Source organism: Uloborus diversus, chromosome 2 (assembly GCF_026930045.1).
Source record: "Uloborus diversus isolate 005 chromosome 2, Udiv.v.3.1, whole genome shotgun sequence".
Taxonomy (NCBI): Eukaryota; Metazoa; Arthropoda; class Arachnida; order Araneae; family Uloboridae; genus Uloborus; species Uloborus diversus.
Window position 1 is genome coordinate 148,808,315 of NC_072732.1, and position 14,727 is coordinate 148,823,041.

The 14,727-nt window shown below is 37.1% G+C and overlaps 1 protein-coding gene across 1 annotated transcript in view; it reads left to right on the forward strand.

Annotated features, from left to right (window-relative positions):
- LOC129217400 (uncharacterized) overlaps positions 1-7,834 on the forward strand; it is a 108,495-nt gene extending 100,661 nt beyond the window's left edge. Inside the window, exon 6 of the mRNA XM_054851697.1 lies at positions 7,267-7,834. Within this exon, the coding sequence (XP_054707672.1) occupies positions 7,267-7,435 (169 nt within the window). The 3' untranslated portion in view covers positions 7,436-7,834. The remainder of the gene's footprint in view (positions 1-7,266) is intronic.
- Positions 7,835-14,727: the final 6,893 nt, after the last annotated feature.

The window sequence follows — 14,727 nt, forward strand, 5'->3', positions numbered from 1 at the left end:
ACATACAGCATTTATAATACAAATCACAAGTTAAGACATCCTCACGTACATCACAAGTGTATGTTTTGTTTACTTTCACTCGTCGCCGAGCACGAAACTGATCGCGCCAAACCGAATACAGAGATCTATCGTTAAAAATATTTAATTTACACAATTTAAACTTTTGCCTTGTCTTAAAGTGTTGTTTTTCAATAACATCGTGATTGGAATAATCGATTTAACAGGAAAACTAACTATAAAAGACCCAAATAAAGTGTCAGAAGGGAATTTTAGCACACCGGAACACATGTTCTCGATATAATTACGCGATAGTCAAAGAAATAGGAATGGACTCACTCAAGTAAAGCTACACACGTATAATTTGAACATTGTAGAACAGTAATATGAACATTAAAATCTTGGACTCGCCTTTAATTTTCCAGATTCTGGGTTTTTCCACAGCACTGTCATACGCTCCATGTTAATCCTACGGGAGAAGAAGAAACACTGCCTCAGGCGGTCTTCGACCAATAGGAAAATGATACCGCGTTGTCGCAACTCTGAAAACTACGTTTTCATATAGGGACTCTATTTCCGGACACAAGTGGTTTTCGACCCTGGACTTGAAGAGCGGCTACTGGCAGGTTGAGATACACCCTGATGACCGAAAGAAGACAGCGTTTACAACTGGACAAGGCTTATGGCAGTTTAAAGTGATGCCCTTCGGCCTCTGCAATACACCAGCTACGTTCGAGCGTCTTATGGAGACAGTGTTAAGAGGACTTTCCTACGAATCCTGTCTGGTCTACTTAGACGATATCATCATCGTGGGACGCAGTTTCGAAGAACATCTGGCAAATCTTAGGAAGGTGCTGCAGAAACTTAAGGAAGCCAATCTGAAGTTAATCCCGTCCAAATGTAATTTATTCCGCCGGGAAGTGAACTACCTTGGTCACATCATCTCTTCTGAAGGTGTACAAACCGATCCAGAAAAGGTATCTGCAGTCAAGAGTTGGAGTCGTCCCGAAGACATCCATCAGCTGCGAAGTTTCCTGGGGCTCTGCACGTACTACAGGAAGTTTGTAAAGGGTTTTTCCAACATGGCACGACCTTTGCATAAGCTGACGGAGAGCAAGCAAAAGTTTGAATGGTCCAAGGAATGTGAAGATGCATTTCTACGACTGAAGGAGGCTTTAACATCAATGCCTATCCTCGCCTATCCTCAGCCTGAAAAATCCTTCATCCTGGACACTGATGCGAGCAACGAGGGCATCGGAGCTGTTTTATCCCAAGAAATTGACGGAAATGAACATGTCATCGCTTATTGGAGCAAATGCTTATCAAAGTCGGAGCGAAATTACTGCGTCACCAGAAAGGAGTTACTGGCCATAGTGAAAGCTGTAGAACACTTCCATCATAACCTCTACGGCCGAAAATTTCTGCTTCGGACAGATCATGCCTCGTTAACTTGGCTTTTGAACTTCAAGAATCCAGAAGGCCAGATAGCCAGGTGGATACAGCGGCTCCAGGAATTTGACATGGAGATCAAGCACCGAAAAGGGTTGTCTCACGGTAATGCTGACGCTTTATCAAGGAGACCCTGTCCTGAGAACTGCCACTATTGTTCCCGAATCGAGAAACAGTATGGAACGACTAGCCCTACCGCCTATCAGGTGACAGTGACTCCAATATCATCAGAACCTGATCCATGGAGTGACGACCAAGTTCGAAAAGATCAACTTGAAGACCCCGACCTAAAACCAATTTTGGAGTTCATGGAAAGTGACAGTCGGCGACCTAGCTGGCAGGACGTTTCCATCTTCAGTCCTGCAACAAAAAGATACTGGGCTTTATGGACTTTGCTCCATTTACGGAACGGCGTACTGTACCGAAAATGGGAATCTGATGACGGCAAAACATCTAGGTGGCAGTTACTACTTCCCCGATCAAGGATTTCAGATGTTCTTAAAGAAATACATAGTAGTGCGACTGGAGGACATTTTGGTGTCTTGAAAACCCTCAATAAAGTTCGGGAACGCTTCTTCTGGAGCAAGGCGAAGGATGACGTGGAGAAGTGGTGCCATTCTTGTGACGCCTGTGCTGCTCGTAAAGGACCGAAGAAAAGAAGCAGAGGGAAGCTACATCTGTACAACGTTGGAGCTCCTTTCGAACGAATTGGGATTGACATCCTGGGTCCTCTATCAAGAACTGCTGATGGGAACAAATACGTTCTTGTTTCCATCGACTATTTCACGAAATGGCCCGAAGCGTATCCCATTCCAGATCAAGAAGCTACCACCGTAGCAGAGACTCTAGTCCAACATTGGATCTCGAGATATGGAACACCTTTGCAGATTCATTCCGACCAAGGGAGGAATTTCATCTCTGCTGTTTTTAAGGGCCTATGTCAAATTCTCGGAATTGAGAAAACTAGGACAACACCACTACACCCACAATCGGACGGCATGGTGGAGAGATTTAACCGCACAATCCTGAATAATCTCTCACTTATGGTCTCCAGAAATCAACAGGATTGGGACAAGAAGCTACCTTTGTTCCTGCTGGCCTACCGCAGTGCTGTCCACGAGACTACCGGATATGCCCCATCTCAGATGCTCTTTGGACGAGAGCTTCGGCTACCTTGTGATCTCGTCTTCGGTCGTCCTCCGGATGCGCCTTCATCGCCTGAGGAGTACATCCAGGATCTCCAGGCCCGGTTGGAAGACGTTCATAACTTCGCACGAGAGCGAATCAACATCGCGGCAGAGAAGATGAAGACCCGATACGACACAAGGTCTACTGGACATGAATTCAACGAAGGCGACAGGGTTTGGTTGTGGAATCCCATCCGACGGAAAGGTCTGTCACCCAAATTGCAGTCGCATTGGGATGGACCCTACAAAGTCCTTAACCGACTAAATGACGTCGTAGTGAGGATCCAAAAATCACCTAATGCAAAACCTAGGGTTGTACATTATGATCGGTTAGCCCCATACTATGGCCATAGTTCATGAGTATTACGTAAACAACCATGGTTGATAACATAAAAGTTGTAGATAATTTTTTTGCTTTTAATGTTTAGTAATATTTCTTGTTATTATTGTGTTTCCTATGTATCTGTTAGTTATTAATTAATGTGAATATTTGTAAACTTTTGATAGAAGTTCGACACCCTTTCTGGGGATTGTACTGCCCGGGACGTGCAGTCCTTAGGAAGGGGGCAATGTTACAAATTCTGTAAATAGTAATTATTGTAGGAACGTAACCTGTAAATAGTTTCCCGTAATGAATATACAACCCCTTTTTCATATGGCTAAAGTATACGACCCCTATTTCCTTTTTGTGCGTTGATAAAATTTGATAACGGTCTACTACTTTACAGAAGCGTGTGGAATATTTGAGAAATTTCTTTTCGGTGTATTTAAGCAGTTAGCGATGGATAAACAGTTAGTTTCGATTGAGGATTTCGAACTGAGAGTGTGTATTTGCTCTGTTTATAGCGAGGCATTTCGCTGTGTTGTTTTCGTATTTGGAAGTAAATACGTGTGTAAACGTTGAGTTTACGGTGTTGTGTGATAATTGCTTAATTGCTGATGAATAATTTAGCAGTTGTTGAAGATCTTTCCTGTACATAGTGTAAATAAATTTCCTGTGTTTTTATCAAGAACTGTGTCTTCATTTCAAGAAAGTGGAAGTCGCACCAAATCCGTTACAATATCCAAATTTTCGCCAAACTTGGCGATCAAATATCTTACAAAGTTTCTAGTTCAAAGCTCCTTTCTCATTCATTTTTCAAGTGTAGAAAATAGTTTTTTTATGACTAGAATTCAATGTTTACAGGATTTTACATCGCTAAATATTTTAATTTTCTTAAAAATACAGTCGATTTGCGATAACTCGAAGTCCGAAACATTACTATAACTCGAAATTTTTATCAAGTCCCTACTTTTTTGTCTTTAATTCCATTCTAATTATTATAAATAACTCGAAGTTAACTTCTTTCAACTCGAAGTTTTTTCCAGGATTACTCGAAATTTGTTTCGAAAGAACGAAAAAAAAAAAAAAAGAAAGAAAGAAAGAAGTGACTATGAGAGAATAATTATTTCACCTTCATTTCCAATCCGAATTTGAAACGAACGAAGATGTGCACATTTCCTGAAGTAGAATCAGCTCTATTCAAGTGGTTCCAGCATGCTTTTGATTTTTTTCTATCAATACATTTGATTAAACTGTGCATATTGTGCTAAAAAACTTAAGTTCTATAATTTTGTCTATTATATGTATATATTAAAGCATTCGATGGTTTTTAGTATTAAAATATCAAAAACCAAAACTATCGTTAAATCAAACTTTCGATAAGTCGAAGTTTTCCATCTTTCTTTTTTACATTCGAGCTATCGCAAATCGAATGTATGTTTAAAAATATCTTTAACATGGCAAATAAAAAAAATCATATCATTGTTTTGCTTTTGCAAAGACAAAATAAATTTTGTACGGAACTCTCCCCTGCTAGGATTTTACAAAATATCAACAGTGTTGATATTTTGTAAAATAATCTGTTCCACATTTTTTTAAAAAAAATTAGTTTCACAAATTCATGTGTAGATATTTGAGGAGTTTCTTTCCCTATTGCATGTATTTGTTAAATGTTAAAAATAAATTTTAAAAAATAATAATAATTTGAATTTTGGCTGCTTGAGTTCGAATAAAGTTATTCACGATCATGAATTGCAATAGGATCGTACTCGTTGGGTTTCTTGTTTCTACAAATGGAATGAAATGGAAATGACCAAGAAATTTGCACCCGTCATAATATGACTGTTGATTTTCTAGAATAGGTAATATGAGTCTGTAAATAAGATAAATATTTTATGGCCGAATCTGACCTTTATCATAAAAATTATTATTTGCGTGAACACTTTATAACAATTGAAAAATATATTGAAGTAATAGCACCTGGGATGCTAACGTTAAGGTGGGAGCCTGGGGGTGGGGATAGAACCTGAACTAAAGTGAACGCTCTCCGGTCTGTGCGCCTTCCGATGTGTGTATGTACACTCAAACCTGTTTTTGTGCGGACTTTTTTTGTGTAGTTTATAAAAATTATTTATAAAACAAGCGAAAATTTTTAAGGGTTTTTTTTTTTTTTTTGAAAGAACATTTTTAAAATCATAGGATCTGACCATTTTTTAAAATAACTTGACCAAGTTTAATATTTAAAAAATAATGCATTAATCGGTGCGCTTTCATTGTTTACGCTTCTGCAGATGACATCACAAATGATGAAATGCCATTCACTGATGTCACTCACAGAGCACAATACTCAATTAGTTTCATTACTCACAAGTGTTGGCAACTATATGATTGATAGTAAGCGTAGAGTGCAATATGCAATTCGCTTCTTGATCATCATAACGTTGAAACGCGGTAGACAGATGCGCCAAAATACATCATTTGTGACGTCATAAAGACCACGCCTTATTTTCAAAATCAGACATTTAAAAAAATTAAAACTAAGCTTCGGAAAAATGAAAGTTTTTTCTAGCTCCATGTTATTTTTATTTATTTTTTGATTATGCTATGAATTTCCTTTTGTAAGGAAAAAAATCTGCACTTTTTCGAAATAGCTCTTGTGCACTAAACTTTTGTGCATCTCTATGCGTATTGTGCACTAATATACTACTAAAATCTACTCTAAAGTTATTATAACATGAGATGTGCTAAAAATGGAAGGGGAAAAAGATAAATGACATTATTTTGGTGTCGGTAAAATATTGGTGCGAGAACCACGGACCCGTCGTAGAACCATGTATTAGTTACACTCTGATTTTAAATGTTTTTAAAATTATGTGAATGGTTCATTTTCTCAAATTGCCATCATATTTTTAACTTTTCTATTGTTCTTCTTCATTTGAAAAAGAATATTGCTAACCAGGCCTGTCAAGTAGGGATATCACGGGGGGGGGGGGGCAATTATGACACCCCTAAATTTTACAAACATACTAAAATTCGGCATTATGCTTGTTTTTTCCCGAACACAAAACCTTTGCCCCCCCCCCCCCCCCCGCGAATTTTTAAATGTCGGACCTGTTCCCAAGCGTACATTTTTAATTAAATTCTATTCGTTGTAAAATATACACTACATTACGAGTGAAAAGAATGGCAATTGTTAACGTAAATTCCTATACCCCCCCCCCCTCTAATCCCCATCAGGGTCAAAAGGGGCAATGAATGACCCTCTCAAGTTTTGCGAAATGAATGTATTTACAGATTGCGGAGCGTTTTTTTTTTTTTTCGATGTAATTTATTGAGCAGAAAAAAAATTCGCATGTAAATGAGCATGTAAAATTAGAAATGAGGGCTGCCTGCCATATATCATCAATCTTAGAACTGTTGTATCCAAAAAGGAAACCCCAAGGGATTTTCAATAAAAAATTTGAAAATTATTCAAAGCTTTCAAAAAAAAAAAAAAAGTTTGAAAAAATATATTAAGAATTACGCATTAATATTAAAAAAAATCATATGTTTTCTGTGTTTAGTTAAAATTTTTTATTACGCGTAATTTTTGATATAATATTAAAATAATGACAAGAAATGATCTTCACCTTTGTAATACAATGTTTATTCAGCACTTTTTCCCTTCATTCCTTTTTTTGAAATTGAAATTTTCGTCAAATGACGTGCGCCCGACAATAAGTCGAGAAATCACGTATTCACAGATGCCAAAGCGCCAACGCTCACAATCACGCCAAGTGGAAACAAAAACAGTGGTAGCCAGTGGCGCCCTCTTTGTTGCCATGAGTTTCAGCGATTGCCACGGCCGTTAAGTATTCAGTGGGGCCATGCTCCGATATTTTGCCGGAGCGTCGCGAAACAAAATCTAAAATGGGACTTCCTAATTACCTAGCGATATGGAAAATACTTTATGTCCTATTCTCAAATCTAACAACTACACATAAAAAACTTCATGAAAATCTGTCGAACCGTTTCGGAGAAGTTCAATAACTAACACCGTGACAGGAGATTTTTATATATTAGATCATGTTCGTAAACATTTAATTTTTGTTAGATTTTCATAGTATTTATGTATTGTGTTGGCTGGTGCGAATACTGTTCCAGAGTAAGCTATAATACAATTTAACATGAAAATTGTAGTACGTAAGACTAAATTCTTGAGCCTGAATCCCTCTTCCTCTTATGAAAAAACAACTGCTTCCTTGAAAGTTTGAATCAAGATGTATAAGCGTTCTGATCTTTCAAATTTTTAAATTTCCGTTTCGTCTGCAGGTGTGTGGAAGCAAATCAGTGCCACATTCCCGACTGTGAATATGGAATGTTCAATTCTGCAACCGGCTACTGTCCGAAGCGGCACGATGAAGACCATCGGCGACCAAGTCGCAGACCCTCGCAACAAGTGCCTCCGAATCACCGGTGGACGTTCTTGGAAAGAGACTGATGCCCCCGAAAATCAGGGAAACGTTTAACACCGAAGAACTGAATATAGATTTTTTTTTATCAAGCAAAACAAGACATTTTATCAGAAAGTTATGTGAGATCTGAAGTTTTTTTTTTATGTGTGTCTGCTCCAGTTAAATATTAGCACCGTTGACAGCAATGAGCTGAAGATAAGACTCTGCTTCTTTTATCTACAAAGGATACGAACTATTCAACGTTATTTTATGCAAAAACAAAAAGTCCGAAGATTTTTTTTTTTTTTTTTCAAATTATGAAAAAGTATTTTTTAAACTATATTGTGCCATACTATAAATTAAAAAATGCATGTAACGAATAACATTGAACATTTTGCCCATTAAAAATTTCATACTTGTAAAATAAAACTTGAAATAATAAAGCATTTTTTTTTTTAAGACTGGCTAAATTTCTTCGTAGTTTTTAGCAGACTTCAAAAAAGAAAGGGTGGTTAACGCTTTTTTTTTTAATTTTTTTTATGGCAATTTCTTTTTTTAACAATGGGTTTTATACTTATTCATTTAAACAGGGAATTCACATGAAATTTACTGTTTTTTGCCCATAACTTTTAGCTAGAAAACAAATATGGTAAATCAAAAGCATGAGTCCTAAGTTAGTATATCCCCTATCCATTAAAAAAAATCATCAAAATCGGTTAACTAAGTGAGATGCTAAGAGTGATCAAACAAACATAAAACAAAAAAACATGCATACGGTAGGTATGAACTGGGGAAATTTCTTCGTAGTTTTTTCCAATTACGGTACTATAGATTTAAAAAAATTAATTAAAACTTTTTGCACATAAACTACAATGCAAAATTTCCTCTTTTACTCAAATGACTGAACTTTGAATAAGAACTTTCTGATTGATGAAATGCTACATAAGATTTTAGTAAGTTAATGCAAACGACGAAATCACAGCTAATGATGAGTAATAATTTACATCAACTTGGGTTAAGTAAAAATTACACTAGTATACAAGCAGTCTGGTAACAAAACATTAATGTTTTAGTTATACCATTGATGTTTTTACTATCGATGTTTGAAGGTAGTTGCTTTTTTTTCACATCGATATTTTGAGTTTGATCGTTTTTCGACGTCGATGTTTTATGTTTTAACCAAAAATATGAAAAAATGTGAATATGTTTACAGTATTAATGAAAGCTTTATAGTTAGTTATTGCAAGATCTAACCCAACGGAAGTTGATTTTGAATGGTCTACAGAAGTAGACTTATATTGTAGAAAAATTAATAATTATTTTTCTAATGCACTGTTAAAAGGAGTATTGAGTGTTTACACAGTTTTTCTCAAACATAAACATTATTTTTACTTTCTTCTAGGTCTAATATATAGAAGAAAGCATTGGATTCGTGCAAACTTTCGAATTTCGAAGGATTCGAACGTTTTTAAGGTGTGCCGAGTCCATTTCGACCATTTTTTAAAAATGTGTGTGTGTGTCACGTATGTGTGTGACCAGTTTTTTGTGGTCGCTCTACAGCAAAAACTACCGCATGAAATCGAACGAAATTCGGTACACTTATGTGCCCCTATGTGATCTTGTATCCATTGGTTTTTGTCACGAATTCCTCCAAAGGAGCTAGAGCAATGGGATGTTTCTTGAATTATTGCGTGCCTGCTATTCCCCAAGAAGTAACTGGCGAAATCAAACAAAATTTGGTCCACATGTTGATCCCTAACAGGTACAGGTGCTGATTCAATTTTGGTATCGATAGCTCAAGCGGGGGTTGAGCTATGGAAACGTTTTTGCCATTAATTGTTACTACTGCTGTATCTCATGAAATAATGAAAGGAATCAAACAAAAATTTATCGACAGGTAGCCCTCAGAGGGGTATAAGTGCTGATTCTATTTTGGCGTCAACAGCTAAAAAGGATGTGGCGCAATCGAACGTTCTTTTTTTTTTTTTCCATTGTGAGTACCTATTCTCAAGAAGTAATGTCAAAGAATAATGCTACGTTCTGGATGAAATTTGGAATAAATGTGAATCTATATGAAAACAGGCGTTGGTTCAATTTTGGCGCCCATCGCTCCCTGCGGGACTGATTTTTTTTTTTTTTTTTTTTTTTTGAGCAATCACGATTACTTATTGCTTTTATTTGACTGTTGAATGATGTTTTTTGATTTTTCCCCCGCATTCCTCTGCAGCATCACCGTCAACCGGCCCCTCCAGATTCTGCTCCTTTAGCAAGAACCGTCTCTAGGTTGCATCCATACCCTACACAGACGCGTACATACACACACGAGCGCCTACACACACGCGCGCATACACACCCACAGAACTGCATACACAACACGCACGCACACACGCATACATACACACACATGCTCGTGATTGCGAAAAACATAATTTGAATGGGGTGGTTTCCTTCAGACAAAACTACTACTTTTAGTCATTGTAATGAATAAAATGAGCAAAAAAAAAAACATGGACCTAAAAAATACTTTCATTTTCCCAACAGTTTTTTTTTTTTTTTTTTTTAATTATTTTATTAAAATATCCGATTTTTCAAAAAAGGCGTGGTCCTGATGACGTCACAAATGATGCACTTTGCAACATCTTTCTACCACTTTTCCACGTTATGATAATCAAGAAGCGAATCAAATATTGAGCTCTACGCTAGCTATCAACCATATCGCTGCCAATACACGTGAGTAAAGATGCGAATTAAATATTTTGCTAAGGAAATGGCAACACTGAATGGTATTTCATCATTTGTGATGTCGTCATCAGAAGCGTAAAACAATGAAAGCGCACCGATTTTAGCATTTTTAATTTTAAACTTTGTCAAATTATTTTTTAAATCGTCAGATGATATGTTTTTAAACATGCTCTTTCAGAAAAAAATACTTTTAAAATTTTGGAAACGACCCCATTATAAGAAAGATATAGAAGAAAGTTTTATGATAGCCACAGCATATAGGGTCTGGTGGGGTAAAGTGATCATAAAATCGTAGGTTTTCAACTTAGGTGGATAATAAATACAATAAATTCTTTAAATACTTCAAAATTTTTTGTTATTAGTTTACATTGCATTATTAAAGAACACGTACATTGAATTTCAGGAAAAAAAAATATTGATTTAAGTAGTTTTATAACATTTTCATTTCCCTTTGTATTTATGACCACTTTACCCCATGGGGTGGGGGAAAGTGGTCATAGCATGGGGTAAAGTGGTCATAGTTAAAAACAGCTGCAAAACTGTTACAAATAACCCTATTATTTGTATATTTCGGTTATTTTTATAGTTACAAGTATATGTACGAATATATGCAGGTATACACAAGTATATACGTGTCGTGTAAACAAGAGTAAACATGTTCATATATGAATAAATACATGTATACATCAGATACATGCATGCATGTGCCTACTCAAGTATATTCGTGTATATACGAGCGTATAAGCATGTATACGTGATTGCCTACAGGAGTGTATACGTGTCTACACGAGTATATACGAGTCACGTGTATATGCGAGTATATACGCGAAAAACGAACATCGTTTGCGTGTTTGCACATGTATCTCGAGTACATATGTGCATACCTGAGTTTCTGAGTATATACGTGTATAATCGACGTATATACGCATATATAAGTGTACATAGATACACTACTGGCCATTAAAATTGCTACATCAAGAAGAAATTGCCAGAATGAAGCTAAATTTTACACACGTGATAATAAAATTGACATTAGAAAGTGATTACAAAATTAAAGCAAATTGATCATTTATGGTTGGAAAAATCTCGAATAAATGGAGGTTTAAGTACCCTGTTAAGCCACCTCTAGCGTGAATGTACGATGTACTTGAAGCGAAACAATCGGGCATTGAGACATGACAGTCTCCTACGATATCCTGCGTCATCTCGTACCACACTTGCTGTAAACGTGCCACTCATTCGATCAAACTCATACGTGTTAGCACTCACGACGGGGCTCCCAGGAACCCTTTTTTAACATGACAATGCTCGGTCAAACACAGCAAGGGTGTAAAGGGATTTCCTCTTCCGCATTATCACTTTCTCTGGTCTACGTGATGCTCTGGTCTGCGATTTGTGACTTGTCACAAATTGAGCATATCTGGGATCACTTGAGACGGTAAATTGGACAGCCTGTAAGTTTGATCAAATTAGTGGCGCGTTTACAGCAACTGTGGTACGAGAAGACGTAAGACATCGTACGAAACTGCTGTCCCTCAATGCTCGACCGTATCGGTTCTTAAATTCCAACTAGAGGTGGGGCAACAGGGTACTTAAACCTCCATTCATAAGAGAGTTTTCCAGTAATAAATGATCATTTTGCTTTCATTTTGTAATCGTTTTCTAGTGTCAATGTTGCCATCACGTGTGCAAAATTTTGTTTCATTCAGATTATTCCTTCTTGTTGTAGCAATTTTAACGGCCAGTAGTGTACTTACATACATATACGGGTATACACGAGTTAATTCGTGGATATATCCAGTGCGTGTTTGGTACGTGTCTACTCACGTATATATATATGTGTGGAAGCAAGAGTATATACGTATGCTTACGTGTAAACACGATTCTATACTTGTTAGACGTATATACGTACATTTACCTGTAAACACCAGTACATGTATCCACGTATATCTACGAGTATATCCGCTAATATACATGTATGCTTAAATAGTGAATCCAAGATCTTGGGCAAAATCTAAGTGGTGTGAAAGGGAAGGATAAGAAGCAAAGAATCATAAGGAACTTATGGTCGTTGACGCGCTACATGCGCACAAAGCCAGAAATCGATGGAATGAAAACAGGTCACAAATTTGTTACACAAAGATGATTTTACCCGACATTTTAGTTCTTAAATATTTAGACAGTTGTTAAAAAGTAAAACCTGTAGTAGCTCTAATACACGCATCGCAACAAAGGCGCAGCGACTGATGAAAGTTTTTCAAGAGTCTCGTAATTGCAACAGAGTGATTACGACGCATGTATTACAGACGCCGGCCGCAAGCTTCATCAATGACTTTAAAACTTTCTTAAGTCGTTGGGTAAAATTGTCTTTTTTGTAATAAAATTGTGACCTGTTTTGCATTCATTAGTTTGACTTTGCGTGCATGTAGCGCGTCAACGTTGAGTTTGTGGCCATATGTTTCTTATGATTCTTACTTCTTATCCTCCTTTCTAACACCTTTTAAAAATTTGCCCAAGAGTTTAAACTCACCCTGCATGCATGTATATCATATGCTAGTATGTAAGTGTCAGCTCGAATATGTACGTTTATATACGTCGTGTCTACCTGAGTATATAAGTGTTTGTATATGTACGAGTATAAGCGGGTATATATGTGTACAGTAGAATGTATATCTGTATAGATAAAAAATACTACGAGATACCCAAATACGTGTTTATTGATGCATTTATGTGAATACGTATATATACGTGCCTACACGAGTATATGCGTATGCATGCGCATATACTCATATATTTACCCTTGTTTACTGTAAAAACAATACATATTAAGTGAAATTAATATTTGATTTATACCTGCCTTATACTTAAAGATTAAGTGATTTTAAAAGAACAATATTCGTTAAGCCTAATATTATGACCACTTTACCCCATCTTACTAAAATTGTTCTAAAAAATTATTCAAAATAGATTCAGCTAACTGCTAATGAGTATGAGTCCTTGAGACAGGTAGGAAGCTTCCTGTGCAGCCAATCTGTTCATAATTCTAACAAACAAAATTTCCCAAGAAAGTTAAAAAAGGTGTTTATATTTTTAAAAAAATCATAATCACTCAAAATATTTTTTTTTACCAAATAAAATTTTGCCAGTTGTAAAATTTTGTATTCAAAATGTAGTTTCTAACTGCACTACTCTAAAATAAAATTTTCACATTCATTCGAACATTTAATTTTAAGGTATAGCCATTTATTTTAATTATGACCACTTTACCCCATTGACCACTTTCCCCCACCAGACCCTACTAGTTTTATTATAGTTTTCCTCTAAGATATAAATGAAGCTATATTATAGACTCCTGGACTAAAAAGTCGTTGATTTAAAAAACTAATTTTACTTTAAATAAGTACTTAGTCTACATTTCAAGTAGAGATACATATTTATAACCTTAAAATATAATTTGAGATTAATGTATAATTTTTGAAATTCTTCCATGTAATTTCGTTGGAAGTAAGTATAATAGAACAATTCTATTTACTTATGTATTATACACTGCTCGACACTGAAAATGCAGCACCAAGAAGGAATGATCAGAAAGTGATGAAATTTGGAAAAAAGACAGACAGCAAGGAATAATAAATGATCTTAATTTCAAAATGATAGGCAGAATACAGAGCGAGAACGGAGTCGGCTCAGTAGGATGTAGGACCACCGCAGATAGCAATACACGAAGAAACACGTCTAGGCATAGAGTCAATAAGGGTGCGGATAGTGTCCAGAGGGATAGCTCTCCATTCTCTTTCAACCATTTGCCACAGTTCGTCTTCTGAACGGAGCAGGGACAGAGTCTGCAAACGGCGTCCATTCACATCCCACTCTTGTTCGATTGGTGACAGGTCAGGAGAGTATGGGGGCCAGGGAGGCATCTGTGTGCCTTGGAGAGCATGTTGGCAGATGCGAGCACTGTGTGGTCGGGCGTTATCCTGCTGAAAAATTTCATTAGGTAGCTCTTGAAGGTAAGGGATTGCCACCGGCCCTGAATACGAACTAGAGGTGATATGTAATTGTACGCAATTGCGCCCCAAACAATTATTCCACGTTGTCGTGCGGTGGGACGTTCCACAGTTACTGCCGGATTAGATCTGTCTCCACGTCGACGCCACACACGTATGCGGCGACTATCACAGGATAAACAGAAGCGTGATTCATCTGAGAACATGACATTTCGCCATTCTGTCATCCACGTCGCTCTAGTCCGGCACCATACTAAACGTTGCTGTCTATGTTGTGGGGTCAATGGCAGTCTTCTTAATGGACGCCGTGATTGCAGACTACGTGCGACCAAACGACGGGAAATGGTTCTGGTTGACACTGAGCATTCAGGGTATCTTGCACCTGCTGCAGAATCGAGGAACAAGTGACTTGTGGATCTGCTACAGCTTGTCGTAGGATGCGTCGATCCACGCGTTCTGAGGTCACTCTGGCTGCCCCTGCACACCTCATTCTTGCCACATTTCGTTGTTCCAACCATCTTCGGCATAGCCGATGCCTCGTGCTTGCATGCATGTGGGTATCAGCTGCGATTTGACGTATGAACCAACCT